We start from the raw sequence: 15,622 nt of genomic DNA, 5'->3' as shown, positions 1-15,622 counted from the left end.
TCGGTGCCGCGCTGTGAGCTTGTATATCTGCTATTTTTCAATAGTTAAAGCATAAAATAATGATACACAAAATGTGTACCCGTTCTAAATGGGTTAAATGTGTACTAATGTAAAGGTTTGTGTCCGTGTTCCTGTGCTCATAGGCTTGTGTGTCAGTGCCTCGGTCTCCTGTCTGCCATGGTATCCCAGGGTCACGATCCTGCCAGAGAGGTCTTCACTCTGATTCACTCTAATAAAGGCCTGTTTGCATTGGCAAGGAAAAAGAAAACAATGGTGAGAAAGTAAGGTTTAGATGGGGATGCTGTTTGTTCTCTGAGGAAGTAAAATGTTCACTCAGGTGCTGAGAATCAAATGGTAATCAGCACAAGACAGAATATAAATCCTTGCACATAAAGGTGCAAGTTTAATAAATCAATGAAGAAAGCACAATGTATTGAACCATCTGTAACTTGAAGTTGGTTTTGTACAAACTGTGTGGGATTCACCTTAATGTAGAAATTCACAATTATGTCAGAAATGATAACTCCTGATAACATTTATCTACTTACATTATTTATATCTAATTTGTGTTTTTTGTTTGGCTTTTCAAGGGAAAATCTGATGTCCGTGTTGCTTTTATTCGGTTTGCACTCTCCTTCTTGGTGTCAGGTGACAGTACAACGGTTGGCCAGCTATTAGAGATCAAAGGTAATAGTTTGATGTTTATTATAATTTACTCCTACAATCCTAGTGTCCCTATTCTGAGCATTTCATATTAGAGCAAACATTTGGCAAAAATAACAGCTCTACAAGCTTGTGAGCTTGTAGATCGCCTATTTTCTGCAACAAGATTTGGTTTAGTGGAAAAAAGGAGGGGCCAAGTAGAGACCCCTGGAGAACCCTGGTCAACGAATTGTAAAGGGTTTAGGTGTTAAGGCATTACACTAAACTACAATAGGATACAGTAAACTACTTTTCTATTATTTTATGTCTTAAGAGTTCCTGCCAGAGATCCTAAACTCGGAGCTGACTAAGGAAAGGATATCCATTGTGAACCTGATTTTGTCAACGCTGAGCACTGGGGTAAGTTGGTAGCTGTTGAATGTGCTTGAGGCTCTTATGTTTTACATTGTTGTTAGGATTCTAACTCTTTATGTTCTATTGCAGGTTGTGCAGAACAAAGGTCTGAGTAAAACACAGAAAGTGCGTTTTTTCACACCCTCTGTACTAGCCAACATAGCATCTCTGTACAAATGGAATGGGATTTTGGACGCGAGAACAGATGAAAGCAAGGTAATTTTGTCTTTTGATATATAGGCCATCACATCACATCTGTGTTCACACCAGGCCTAAATCTCCTTTATCTTCTTTTCAGACAGTGGAGAACCCAGAGGAGGCTGGGAAATTGGTGGTCCGTGAACTTGTTCACAAATTCCTTCTGGACTTGTGCTGCTCCCGCAAACACGGAATCAACTTTTATGACCCCAGCTTAGGAACAGCTGGCAAGTAAGTACTCCTAAGTGTTGGGATTTGATTTGGTCTTTTTCTGGAAGCCCTCTCTTTATTAACCACTTATGCCCTATTTTATACTTCGTCCTACGATGACGATAGAATTTTGAGCTTGTGTACTATTTTCCTTATTTATGAATCGTATAACTTTGGTTTTCTCCTATAATGACATGCCCAAAATAGGGATGCCAGGTTGACAGTGGTTAACCGCTGACTGTGCTCTCTGTCCAGGGTTGGTAACGTTGTGTTGCTTCAGTTCCTGGTGGGGTTGAAGCAGGCCACAGAGGATGAGCTGGTGGCAGAGTTGGTGGTCAGCATTCTCAAAATTAGCCCAGATATTTTGCCTAGATACTTCAAGGAGACACAATATTCATTCACTCCTCGCCTCACAAGTGCTTGGCAGGACAATGTCAAGCTGCTGAAGAAGGTGATGATGATTGCCTGTTTGTCTTTGTTACCTTTTGCATTGACGACGACTAATGCCTGTTTTGAAAAGACATTTTTTTTACTTTTTTTTTTTACTTTTTCTCTCCATTTCAGATCTATGAGTCTCAGCCTGAAATTTCCAATGTGTTCCCGACTCAGGAGGTTGTCCCTGTATCTCGCCTGCTCTCTATGATTATGGTGACATCTTTGCCTCCAGTGTGCAACAAGGCTTTCTTCACACAGGGCCTCAATGTGAGAAAGCAATTCTCAAAACATGTAGATTCATCGGTTCAATGTCCACAATACCATAACAAGTTTGACAATTTATTTTGATAAAGTCTTCTCTTGCTTGTATCCTACAGTTTGCCAACATAGCAGTTCAGCATACAACCCTCTCTATGATGTCCTTCATCTTGAATAGAGCCCATAAGAATATGGAGTACTGTTTAGATAAGTCTATGTGGCAGAGCTCAGACATATACACTCCTGATATGATGGAAGACTTAGTGCTGCAGTACAGGGAGACGCTTAGCAAGGTAACTTCGGGAAAGGGGCTCACACACAAAAAAGTAATGGCTTTTCATTATCATCACCACATCTCTGAATACAATCATCAGCTCCTTTTTATGATCTACTCTAGATCTTTCCAGATATGACAAATATATTGTCAAAGTGGCAGTCACTGGCGAACAAGAACAAGGCAGAGAGTGGAGGAAAAAAGAGCGAGAAGGAAGGGAGCTCTGAAGACAAGGATGCTAAAACTAACGTGCAGGGTAATAACATTAGCGTGCATCTTTCTTATTCTGAGTAGCGTAAAATAAATAAAAAATAAAAAAGATCATTGATCAACTCCCGTGTATTTTTGTTGTGCAGTTGCTGATACTGCTGAGGTCATCCTCCTGAAGGCTCTCATTCTCCAGGTCATTTGCCTTTATCAGAAGGTAGTGCCACATCTGGTTACCCAGTGCAAATTTGACTTCAGCAAGCTTTTAAAAGGTAATGGTCTCTGTGTGTTGATTGAAGACACATTATTGGAACTAAATCATTCAACCTAGTAATTGCTTTTGTTATTGCTTTTAACACATTAGGGATCGTATCAGAGAAGGGCATGAGGGAAGAAGTTCCTCCTGTTCTGCAGTATCAAATACTGCAGCTGGCCTTAGATCTCCCGGCTAGCAAGTTCTCCTGGTTCCGTATTCAGGTGATAATACAAACACTCCCCTGTTTATCATGTTTCAGAGATTAAGAATCTACACCATAGCTTGAATTATATATATGTTTTATTGTACAGGATATTGTGGATACAGAGGCAACATCTGCAGAGAAGTCAGTGCTTTACCTGCTTCTCAAGATGTTTGCCAGTAGTAATAACAGCCACCTGAAAACGTCCACTCGGATGCTGGTCCTCAAAGTAAGGAAATGTTCTCCCATGACACAATAGTCAGTCTGCATCCAGCCAACACTGAAATAAGATAAATCACCAATCGTTGTGCATGATGATGCTTTCATATTAGTTTGTAATTATTTGCTGAATTACAATTGTAGTTATCTGCTTTGTGTGCATGCTTTCAACATCAACATATCAAGCCAATAACCTATGGATTAATCAGCATTTTTGAACAGCACACATTCTAATAAATAATCTATTTATGGAGATGTTAAAAGTAATATTTCTATTATAAACACAATATTTTGTACTTTATATTCTTTATGAAGGTGCTAAAGGACAGTGGTGTGTTTGAGTACACCTGGAAGGAGTTGGAACTCTGGCTCAACCATTTGACAAGACTGGATCCAGCACAGCAAGAAGCTGTCATCCAGTTTCTAGAAAGAGTGAGTCTGTCTCTTTTCTTCATTAGTTGCATTTCCATTAACTTATTCGAAAATAGGAAGCGATTTATCAGAAATATGCATTAAAACAAAGCGAATTTAGCCTCTTTCCATTTGCGGGTGTCATTCGAATTATTGTAGCGCTCCCTACCTCCTTGCCCCCACCGTTGTGCTTAGGGTCCTTGGGAAACGCCAGGTCGCAGAAGAGCGACACAAACAAACGACACTGACAAACAGAGACTGAACGTGATTCTGAGACAGTTTGTTATAAGTTTAGGTTGAACAAATCTTCGTTTTAAGTTCTGTCGGAGCCTCGGAGGTTGTCTTTGCACAATAGTCTGTAAAGAGCTACAGCTGAGCTGGCATGTTGTGAAAACAGGAGGAATTTACACACAGTTCAGACAGTTTGTTTTGTGGGCTAATGCTAATACAATGGACCAGAACTTCATCATTTATTCGTATTTATTGGCTGACCCGTTTCCATTCACTAATGCGCATTTCGTTTATTCGATAAAGCCTCAAAATCCACCTCCTCCAAGCGGATAAAAGCTTTTGCGGATAATGAAAGTTTATTCGAATTTTGAAGTGTTTCCATAAAAAGATTTTTCCGCTAAACCCTTAATGCGCATTAACAGGCTTTATAGAAAGGAAACTATAAACACAGTCATTGTTTATCTTATCATAAATAGAAATTTCAGACATGGTGTAAGTATTATATTATTTAATCTATTATTATCTATTATAATATTGCATTATTTTAGAAACCAAGTGATATTAAAACAACCAAACGAACAAAAGTCAATCCAAACAATCAAGTGATAGTAAATTGATTCTGGAAAAGAGCTGGAAATGTAAAGCACTGCAAAGGAACGAACTTGGAAAAAGTCAAATATAATTACTTTGCAAACCTTTAGCATATTCTCAATTTCTGTGGTTAAATTGAGTGATCTCTATACAGGTGCTGGTGAGATTGGTGTGCAATCCTCACACCTACACAGATAAGGTTGCCAGTCTGGTACAGGAGGCAGCCTACATGCAAGCTAACCTGAGTGGTCAGGAGGGAGATGCTGTCAGTATTCCCATCTCACACATAGATGGTAAGGGTCTCAAAGATGCAATTTAATTATTTTCTTTTTTTAAAACCTCTGTCAATTAGTGGCTTTTCTTCAAACCTGCTGATGTCCTCTAGATGTGCTCGACATGGTGGATGTAATCATGGATGGCAATGAAGGAGAGATGGAGGACTTTGGGCCATGTCTAAGTGATGACCTCATCATTCAGACCTTCCCCTTCAGCCCTGTGGTGCCTGCTGTTCTTGAGGCTCGTAACAAACTGCCTCTGGCCTTCAAAGTGGAGAATGGTAAACCTGCCTTGGATACGACATCAAACTGATAAAATAAATATCATGTCCGTTTCGCTTTGATATTATTGGATAGTTGTTATAGTGTGTGTGTGTGTGTGTGTGTGTGTGTGTGTGTTATTCTCAAAAACGCTTTCTGTGGATACAAAGAGCTGAAAACAACCAGAATATTTAAGTTAATCAAAAAAAAATGTAACCGTTATTTTATTTTTTCAACAAAGGTGTGGTTTACGAGTACATGGCGGCAGTGCTTTCAGATGTGCTCCACTGTCAGAGAGATCCACTCCCTTTGTGTTTGGCGCTACTGCAGTACGATAAAGAGCTTTTGTCCGCGGAAGACTCTGGTGATCCTCATCCTTCTGTCATACACTTTCATCACTACTACTCTAAGTGGATACCGCAGCCGAGCCAGGAGGAACTGGTCAGTGTTAACCTTACTTGATGCAAAGACCATAATAGTGCGATTTACAAATAATTCTAGATTTGGATAATGGTTCAAATACGGTTTTGCTCTGGTTCACAGTTCAAATCATCAGAATGCAAGTCCCCAGGCTTGCCAGACACTTCTTCATTCAGCACATTGATGAAGGCTGCATATTCCCAAGGTCCCTCCATCTTCCTTGAGGATAGCTTTAAGAGCAATGCAGAGGCATCTCTAGCTACCATGGAGATGACAGAGTTTCCTGTGGCGACCAGCCAGATCTTGCTCTACATCAAATCCATTGTGGATAACTTTGGCACGGTAAGGGGTCCACAGAAAGTGTTTAATTTGCAGTGGGGCACTTGTCGGAAGCGCTCACACACAGCGTTTATTGATGCAGGCAACATCGAACCTATCAACCCTTTCTGTGCTCAAATGTCCTGTTATCTGCGTTATTAGCACAAATATTTTATCTAAACGAATATGCAAGAGTTGAAAACAACCTGTATAATAGAAGTTACATGTTAATCAAAAAACGTTCAACTGTTATTCAGTTCCAACTTTGTTTTTCCTGTGCAGCTTTCTAAAGACACATGCACCCCAGTTTTAAAGACCTTAATGGGAATCCTCCTTGATGTAGTGAACAAGCTTAAAGGTATTCAGAAAGCAGCAAACTCTGAACCAATGGAAGTTGACTTGAAAGAAGGATCAGATCTCTTTTTGGAGAGCAACCCGTCTGCAACAGAGGCCAACAGAGATGAGGTTTGAAAAAGAGACTGTATGTTCTTACTAGGGGGAATTGTTTCCTTCTCCTACCTTAATGGTTGAGGAATCATGATATCAAAATGTACATTTTGTTTTGTACTGTATGTAATCACACTATCTTATTTAGATCCTCTTGGCTGTACTGAGCTCCATCTTCAAACATCCATGTTTTGAGCAGTGGTTTCTGGCTCTGGAGCTTGCTGCTTTGCCTCCTCACAGCCTGAACCCTGTCAGACTGAAGCATCTATGTGGCCAGCTGACTGATGACCTCCTGGTGCTGCTGAAGACCTGCACCTCCCAGCTTCGAGATCTGGGCCAACTGGAACTTCTCAGTAGCTACATGGCTGCTGTTGAAAGAGCAGTGCTACGAGAGCTGGAGGATAAGAGCTCTCAGGCACCAAAGAGCCAATCACGGCCCATACAAGCCCTCCTTTCTCTACACGGCTACATGGACTCCTCTCATCTGAAAGAGTTGGTCTCCACCTTGCTGCTACTCCCTCAGCAGAGCCTCATCACCCCCAGCGACGATGAGATGCCCGCCGAGCTCAGTGTGTATGGTCATGCTGCCCTGCAGATCCTCACAGAGAGCAACTCGAATCATTCCACAGATCACCGCCTTTGCCTGACGCAAGTACACCTTCATGGTTTGGCCACACTGTTTCTTTCTTGCTCTAGTCCCGCGCTGGAGGCCTTCCTGTTGCAGAGGCTCTCAACGGAGCCAGGTGACGCCAAGCTTATCCATGAAGACATACTGCTACACTGCCTTCAGCGGCCCCTGCCAGCTACACAGGCAATTTGCTCCCTCCTACTGCAGAACTGTACCACACACCGCCTCCGCTTTGAGCTGTGGTGTCTTGAGCCTGCAAACTTGGAGCAGCTTTGCTGCCAAACCGAAGCCTTCCTCCCCCTGCTCAGCACCTACTTACAGGCTGCAAGTAGGGAGGATCCAGCCAGGCCCAAAGATGGTATGAGTAATTGAACTTAGCTGACACTATCTAGGATAATATCCAATATGACCATACTGTACTACTACTCATCTTATGTGCTCTACTTTCGTTTTATATTCTGTTTGACAGTGCAAACACAGGTTTTAAAATCCTTGAAGCAAGCTCTGCTGGACAGATTATGCCAGTCTCTGCTGGGTGATGATACAGAAGACACTGTGGTCCTACAGGCTGAAACTCTGGCCTGCCTGGTCAAGCTGGCTGCAGATGTTAAGGATATCACAGACTTGATCAACAAGTTGCCCTCAGCTCTTCATACAGTGGGCCATTTTGAAAGGTATCATCATGCTAAAGCAAGCACTAATATTTAAAATGTATAGTAAATCGATTTAATATGCTAGAATTATTGACTTATTGATCTCATTCAGGTGGCAGCTGATCGATGTTGTCAGTGAGAAGCTGGATGATTGTCCAGAGAAACAAGAACCCTGGAGGAAGTCTGTCATCGCTGCTGCTGTTAAGTGGTTAATCTCCTCTTACAACTACTCAAAGATTCAGGCCACTGCTCCATCGGCCCAGGAGGAGAGTGTCCTGCACAGGCTGAAAAGAATTCTTGTAGGTTTTTAAATTCCTCATTCATACATTTATGTGGCCTTTTCTGTATAGTCATTTAATAATTTATCATAATCGTATCTTTGTGCAGACCACTCCTGAAGACATCACTCCATCTGATTGGAACAGTTTTGTAAAAAATGGACTGAAGTAAGATGTTTTTGATGTTGTGCCACATTTTGTGAGTTGTCTGATGTGCACACAATCTGATATCAGAGGATGAGCTCATGAAAACCTTCTTCCCCTCAAGGTACCGCTACAAAGACCACCACTTCCTGAGCACGTTGAGTGACTTGTTGGAGTTGATGTACAGTGATACTGCTGCCGCCAAGAACTTACTGCCCTTAGCCACCATGCATATGATGATCAGCAGCCACTCACTGTTCCTGCCCACAATGCTAGACTCTAAGAATGATCCGAGTGGAGATCTTCAGAATCTACAGACCAGAGGTAAATATAGAGTGAATTCTCCATACCCTATAATTACCTATAATTAAATTGGAGGGGGGAAAAAAACATTGCACCGTTATTTGTTCACTTTCTGTTTTTATAAATGATAACGCACATATTTTGTGTTCACCCCAGAGGCTCTGGTGTGGCTTCTTCTCTGTCTGGTGAAGAAATGCCCGTTGGTCTGTAACGTCAATCACTTTGTTGTGCTTTTGGGAGCGTATGGAGCTACTCTGAGCACTTCAGGTAATGCTCAGAAATCTAGGTGGGTGGTGTGTGTGTGTGTGTGTGTGTGTGTGTGTGTGTGTGTGTGTGTGTGTGTGTGTGTGTGTGTGTGTGTGTGTGTGTGTGTGTGTGTGTGTGTGTGTGTGTGTGTGTGTGTGTGTGTGTGTGTGTGTGTGTGTGTGTGTGTGTGTGTGTGTGTGTGTGTGTGTGTGTGTGCGCATGCTTGCATAAGTTTATATTTGTTTGCTTGAAGGGTTCTCTCATGGCTCATTTTGATTTGCAGATCAGAAGCTGTTACTTCTACTTCAGGAATATGAAAGAAACGACATCAGCCTGTTGAAATTTCAGTAAGTAAAATCAGGGGTGTCACTAGATTTGAAAACATTAGGCTCTGAGTCCAAGGCTTGTGTACAACTGTAGACCTGGGATTTCAGAAGGCGGCATTAACCGTTTCCTGTTGTGGTTCATTTTCCCATAAAGCTGTGTTTGATTGGCTCTGCAGCAGTTTGGAATTGGAACAGGAAACACATGGAAGGTGTAATATGTGTTTCCGGTCAAAATGTGTTCAATCAACATGCATGACCCATGGATCATAATAATACTCTCTTTTTTTCTTTTCTTTTTTTTTACTGATTTGTGTCAGTATCGCCACTCCAGGATATATTTCATAATTATTTGGCTAACCTTCTAGTTGGTAAAAGTTTATAGAATGGTAGATGGTGAAAATCGGTCAGAATGTGGAATATTGTTTCCATAATACTTTTTTTATATTCAACAATGCTATGACTTGCACTGTAAATTATTTCAGAAGCACATATTTGGTGCTGGGGGGGAAATGTGTTACAAAATTATATGTAAATGGGTGTATCATGTAATTGTAGACGACAGCTTTCAAATCATAACTGTCATACTACAGTATGCCTGCGTCACAAAATGTATATTCTTTCCCATATCACCTTTTTATATTCAACAATGTTATACATTTTGCTGTAGTTATTTCAGTAACAGTTGCAGAATGCACATCTTTGGGATTAAAATGGCTTCCCAAACTATATGTATCAAATAAGTGAAAAGCCGTTTCAGGTAGACAGGAGGACAGATGTGGCCACTTATTCAAACATTACCATCTTTTACCAAAGTCATAGATTTTAAGATGTGTGTTGTGCAGCTCATGAAACTGGACGTGCAGTGATATTGGTGACTGTAAACTAGGTCAAAGTTCAAACTATTTCAACTGGACTGAAATTTTGAGTGGCGCGCTCATGGATGCACTTAAAGGTGTATTCAGTGATAATGAAAGTGGCTGGGGGTCATCTTGTCCCTTACTGGCCTTACAGTGTGGAAATGTTGATGATTTTTTACACAATTATAATGTTCTCGTTTTGATCATTAGACCCAATCACTGAATATCGGTAGGCCTACGTCTCCAGCTTCAGGATATGTATGATACTGATTTACTACGAGACTGTGGCATTTTATGAGTTCAGTAGTTTACAATCTAGGCATTTAGCAGACGTTCTTAATTCAGAGCGACTTCTCAAAAACTTTACTTTGACCATCATAACTAAACATCATAACATAACTACGGCCATACTCTACCCTGATTGGTCGAGGACTAGCTGGCCACCTCTGAAAACCGAATCTAGCTATGCTCGTAACACGGGCCATGGTGGAAGTCCTTATATGGTCAGCACACATTCTAGTGAGGAGAATGAATGGAAAATGTACCAATTACATTTTTATTTGAATGCAATACAATCACTGAATATACCTTTAACCCTTGCGTGGCAAGACTAGTAATACATTTATTTGGTCTGGCAGATTTGTCTGGTTTCCAGGCTAAAATGCACTAAGCAGTATGCACCCAGGTGTATCATTGCGCCTCCATAGGGAATTAATAGTTTGATGCTATCTTCAGCGCTTAAACGCTGATCAAGTGTAAGCGGTCTCCACTCCACACATTGCAGCTAGTGCTGAGGGTGGATCTGATTGAAATGTCACCTTGATTTCTCAAAGATATTCAAGGCTAGACAAGAAAAACAATTCTTGACTAAAGCCCCAGTAGCCCTTCCGAAGATTGGCCTGAATAAACATTATTTAGCATGTTGTGTATGTACAAAATATATCCATGTACAGTATGGGAGGACCGGTCACGGATGTGAATGAATTTGTTTTGTTTTGAACTCCAGATCTCTGTTGTGGGGTCCCGCAGCAGTGGAGCACCACAAGGCCAGGAAAAGCTTAGGAGCTTCTTTATGGCAGCAGGCTAGTTCTGAGGACCTGTTGGCCTTGCTCACTAGCGAGAGAATGCTCCACACCATTGCACACTTCCCACAGCATCGTAGGATTATCCCTCGGGTGGGTACATGAAATGTAATACACGCTTTAGATTTATTATAAAATGTATCCACCTTAATCACATTTAACTCTCATATAGGAGGGTAAAGAGCTTTTCAAAGACACTGAAGTGAAGGATGCTGGGAACTTGTATGATCCCTGTTTCCTGTTGCCCTTGTTCAGTGCCATGCTGCGGCCAGGTGGGTGTGCAGTATGTAACCATCGTCATCACTTGTCCAAATCAACTTTTGTTATTGACAATAACAACACTTTCCTTTTCTCTCCATCCACATGACAGAGAGTGTGATTGACTGTCTAAAGTTTGTATCCAGCCATGCCCTCGGGTTTACCTTTGTGGCCCTGAGTAGCAATGACTCGAAAGTGCGCGCCGCAGCCTACCATGTACTGAGCTCCTTCTACCAACACCTAGACGGTGCTCGCTTAAAAGAGAAGAGACAGGTACTCTACTGTAATGTTATACATGTTGACAAATGAAGGGGAAACTGGTCAAAACGGTGATATATTTCTTTCTGTTTTAGTTGCTGTACTTGATGGACACCGTGAAGAATAGCATTAGGCAACAGAATCTAAGAATCCCCTTTGTGCTGACTACATATATTGCCAAGGTCACCCAGCAGATGCTCAGACCTGGTGCGTGCACACTCAGGCCACTGGAAAACATTACACAAACCTCCCCTGACCTATGGCATTTGATTAAGAGTTGTTATTTTTGCTCAAATCCCCAGAGGACCACATGTACGCAATGGTAAACAAGTTCCTGCTGTCCCATCACAATCTGGACTTCAGACGTGTCCCAGAGTTTTTCAAGCTCTTCTACAGTTTTGACATAGAGGTATTACTGTTATTTGCATCTGCCCTTATAAGACGTTGTTTTATTATGTATTCTGTGAATCATTAATCACAATCAAACAGATGGCATCCCGTAAAATAAATAACTGTCCAAACAGACCGCTTATACCAACAACTGCCAACCTTCATCTGCTGTTTGTTTTGCCAGTGTTTTCTTTTTTTTTTTTAGATGTTATTCTCTGTGTAGAGAGGCTGGAGACATTTGTGTGACTAGTGTGATTCTCCTTGCAGCACAAGGTGGAACGGGAATGGATCCTGACCGTATTGGAGGAGGGTTTGATCGATCGTTACTGCTACGAGCTGTGTGACCAGCAGGGTATTTTCCAGACCCTGCTGGCATTCAGCAGTAGCCCCTTGTGCAATGAGCACAGCCAGGTACGCAGAAATATTCACATGGTCAGGGAAGTTACTACGACTGAATGTTGTAGAACCGTACAGATCAAGACCCAAAAGAGACAGACATTTTCCCAGCCCCAAACGAGTGAAAATAGCTGATCTACAAGCACTTGTAAATCAGCGATTTTCACTACTTCTACTACTACTACTACTACTACTTCTTCACATTCCTTTATTTCTAATCTTTTGTACTGTATATATATTTTTAATGTAGGAAAAGAAAATGGGATTTTTACTGTAGTTGTGACCCATAAAAATTGGTCCGTGACCCGAAAATAGATCCAGACCCACTGTTTGAGAAGGATTATGTCTGACATCAAAAATGAGACTGACAGGCCACATTAAATCAGATTGCTACATGGAGCCATGTTCCCATGTGTATGTATCCTGAGATCCATATGCGATCCGATTTCTTTTTTCTTTTTGTAAAGTAGGCGGATATCCTATATTTATCTCCAGTTCATCTTCTGCAGAGTGGTATACTGCATCTAACAGTTTCAGTGTGAAAGTGGTTGCGTGACCATAAATACAATCCCTGTAGTCCAATACAAAGAGGAAAACTGCTATTCTTTTTCTCAAATGGATTGATTACTAATTTGTCTGTCTGACAACAAAGCACAATGTTTTTGGCGTCAGAGGTGTTTCTATTTATTTGGTTAAACACTTATCTACAGTGTATGTTCATATGATCTTCTAGACTCATATCATCAGGGTATTACGCCAAGCTAGCCGTGTGACCAGAGCTGCTTATAACCTCACCAAGGTTTCTGGGCTCTTAACCTGGATGCTACAGGTGGTCGAAAGAAGGTTGGTTCTGCTGTAATGTATTCAGACCACTACAGTACCTATTATTCTGTATTCTCTGTTATCTTATCCTGCTGTTATCTTGCAGGAATCTGGATTTAAACCTGCTCAGTGCAATCATCGATCTGCTCCATGTGCTCTGGTTTTCCAACCTGGGACAGAAGGAGAACCAAGTGGATGGAACCACCACTTCCTTATCTGCAGGGGGGAGCACAAAGAGGTGCCTCCCTCTCCCACTCATCAATGAATTCCTGTGTGTGGCATTCAGCATCATTAGACACCTGAGGTAAAATGGCATCTACTCACAGTTTGGTTATTTTTGTGTGAATGTCTACCTGGGAGTGTAAACACTAATCTATTTCTAGTGTCTTGATACTGCAATAGCATAAATACATCTTGAAGTTGGGGCAACAGATAACGGTCAACCTTTGATATTTACACTAGTCTTGTTTGTTTGTTCTCATCCCATCAGGATGGGTGTGAAGGCTGCTCACCTCAGCTTTTTCCTGCAGACTCTACGATCTGTGCTGAAGCATTGCAGGACGGCTCTGAGTATGAGCAAGCAGGCCAACTGGCTCACTCTGATCCCCCAGCCCCTGTCCTGTACAGAAGCCCTCACTCTACTCCAGTGCTGGGCCTCACTGTCCCACAGTGCCACAGCCCTTGCCCAGCTACAGTCTGTGGCTGAAAAACACAGGGTGAAGGATCTGCTGGGTGAGTGCTGCTGAGAAATTCTTTGTTTACTATGCCTGAATTGCTTGATAGTTTTACATTAAACAGTGGAAACTCTAGCGCCGTCCTCGGTTCATAATTTAACTTGCTCCATATGTCTGATGTGAGATAAACACTGCTCTGTTTACTTTTCATTCAGGGACAGGGAAGGACAAGGCCAGAGGAAAAGGGTCCTTCACCCGAACAGGGGACCTGGGAGATGACACTGAGGCAGAGAAACGAGAGCAGGCTCTTCTGAACGAGTGTAAACCTTATCTCAGCAGCATCTTTGTTCACTGGGAGCCTGTTTGTACCCCCGCTGTACCTCAGAGTAGTCAACCGAGCCAAACAAGTGACAAACAGGATGCTAGGCTGCTGGTCAACGATACAGCACATCTGCTCACCAAATGGTCCTTGCGTGCATTGGCGGAGGGCTCATTTGATGAAAGCAGAACAGTAGACTTCCTGCAGTGGTTTCACAAGGTCGTGATACCACACAATGACATAGTGGAAGTTGTGGTTGGTGACCCCGGCATTAAAGCAGACTTCCTCACACTCTATCATCAGGCCTTTGAGTCCCCATGTCAGTCTCATAGTTCATCAAGAGTGGAGACACTCCATCTGTTCACCACCATCATGATAAACCTGCTAGAGTCCCAGGACCTCACCTCAGATGACCTGCATCAGACAGCGCTCACTGCGTGTTTGTTAGATGCCACACGGGAACAGTCCAAAAGGGGTAAGAATTGAACACTTACTGTATTTAGTTACTTATAAATGTATGGTTCCATTTCTAAGTGGAATGTGCAGAAGTAGAATTGTACAGAAAAATGTAATGTAAAATTGGGTCATGCTTAAATATACAATCTTATCATATAATTTCATTCCATATTTTCAGTGTACTCAAAAATAGTTCAGTGGGACATGTGGCTGTGGTGGACAGTGAACCGAGGACATTTCCATTATGAGACAACTAGATTACTCTTCAGTGTCCTGTCTTGTTAGAGCATATTGCGATGACAGTCCCATGACTCTTTTCTCCTCTGCAGAAGCTGGGCTGGTGCTTTTGTCGTTGTACATACATGAGATGTGGAGTGGTGCCCAGACAGCAGAACTGTTCCTTCTTCATGCCAAGCTTGTGACTGGTGCCAAGTTCAAGGGACAGAAGTCGTCCAGACGTTCATTGACTGAAACAGCAATCAGAACCATCTGTAATGACATTGTTTCTACCATGAAACCTACATAATCGTTACAAAGCGTTGACATTGTACTTATTACTTACATCTCTGCAGAGCTGTTGCTTACCAGAAGGAGCAAGCCTTCTATGCCAGGGCTACAGCTGTCGAATTGTAATGTTTGAAACCATCTCTCAACAGAGGTTTGCTCGTTGACAAACAGTTACAAGTAGTATACAAATTCATCCTAGGTGGTACACTGTCTGGTATGACCCAATTATTGAAGGACCTGACAGAAGCAATTAAGAGTATACAAATATCACCTGTCAAAGAATCTATATTGTCAAAAACAGAAAAGAAATGGGTGCCGGCATATTTCATCATCTTATATGTCAAATAACTGATTACAACTGTTGATTATTATAATATTTTTGAAGAACTGGTTGATTTTGTTAATGCTTGCTTTTCACTATTTCTTTGGTTGAATCAACACCCATGGAATGAAATAAAGCATAAGCATAGGCTACTCACATTCACATTGACTGATTCACCAGCACATCTCAGCCGTCTCCTCGTTCCTAAACAGTATCCACACAAGCCTTTTCAATCTTTTTTAAATTACATTCACTTTTATTAATTCACTTATGAAAATCCCTCATTTGTTTAAGGCCACAAAGGTCAGACGTCAAATGTTGTTTGGCTACTGGTTTGGGAATGGCGAGCCCTGCACAAAAAGAACACATTTGTAATATAGTCATTATTATGAGCAGTTGCAATGTCATCTGAAATTCATTTGTCTGAACCAATG

The 15,622-nt window shown here is 41.7% G+C and overlaps 1 protein-coding gene across 1 annotated transcript; it reads left to right on the top strand.

The window, feature by feature from the left end:
- Positions 1-201: 201 nt before the first annotated feature.
- Positions 202-15,333, top strand: urb1 (URB1 ribosome biogenesis homolog). The gene is made up of 36 exons (XM_080730841.1): positions 202-273; positions 591-687; positions 977-1,062; positions 1,147-1,272; positions 1,355-1,485; positions 1,720-1,915; positions 2,029-2,166; positions 2,277-2,450; positions 2,555-2,687; positions 2,788-2,910; positions 3,003-3,115; positions 3,206-3,325; positions 3,631-3,747; positions 4,703-4,841; positions 4,934-5,104; positions 5,326-5,525; positions 5,628-5,846; positions 6,105-6,287; positions 6,418-7,255; positions 7,367-7,571; positions 7,663-7,849; positions 7,938-7,996; positions 8,097-8,296; positions 8,432-8,542; positions 8,805-8,868; positions 10,711-10,879; positions 10,959-11,058; positions 11,157-11,317; positions 11,398-11,509; positions 11,605-11,711; positions 11,960-12,103; positions 12,822-12,931; positions 13,017-13,214; positions 13,401-13,642; positions 13,800-14,378; positions 14,689-15,333. Exons 1-36 carry the CDS (start codon positions 271-273, stop codon positions 14,883-14,885), a joined length of 6,252 nt encoding a protein of 2,083 aa, XP_080586967.1. The 5' UTR covers positions 202-270; the 3' UTR covers positions 14,886-15,333.
- Positions 15,334-15,622: the final 289 nt, after the last annotated feature.

The sequence above is a fragment of the Nannobrachium achirus genome (genome assembly GCF_963921795.1).
Source record: "Nannobrachium achirus genome assembly, chromosome: 8".
NCBI classification, from domain to species: domain Eukaryota; kingdom Metazoa; phylum Chordata; class Actinopteri; order Myctophiformes; family Myctophidae; genus Nannobrachium; species Nannobrachium achirus.
This window is presented reverse-complemented; position numbering and strand designations above follow the sequence as displayed.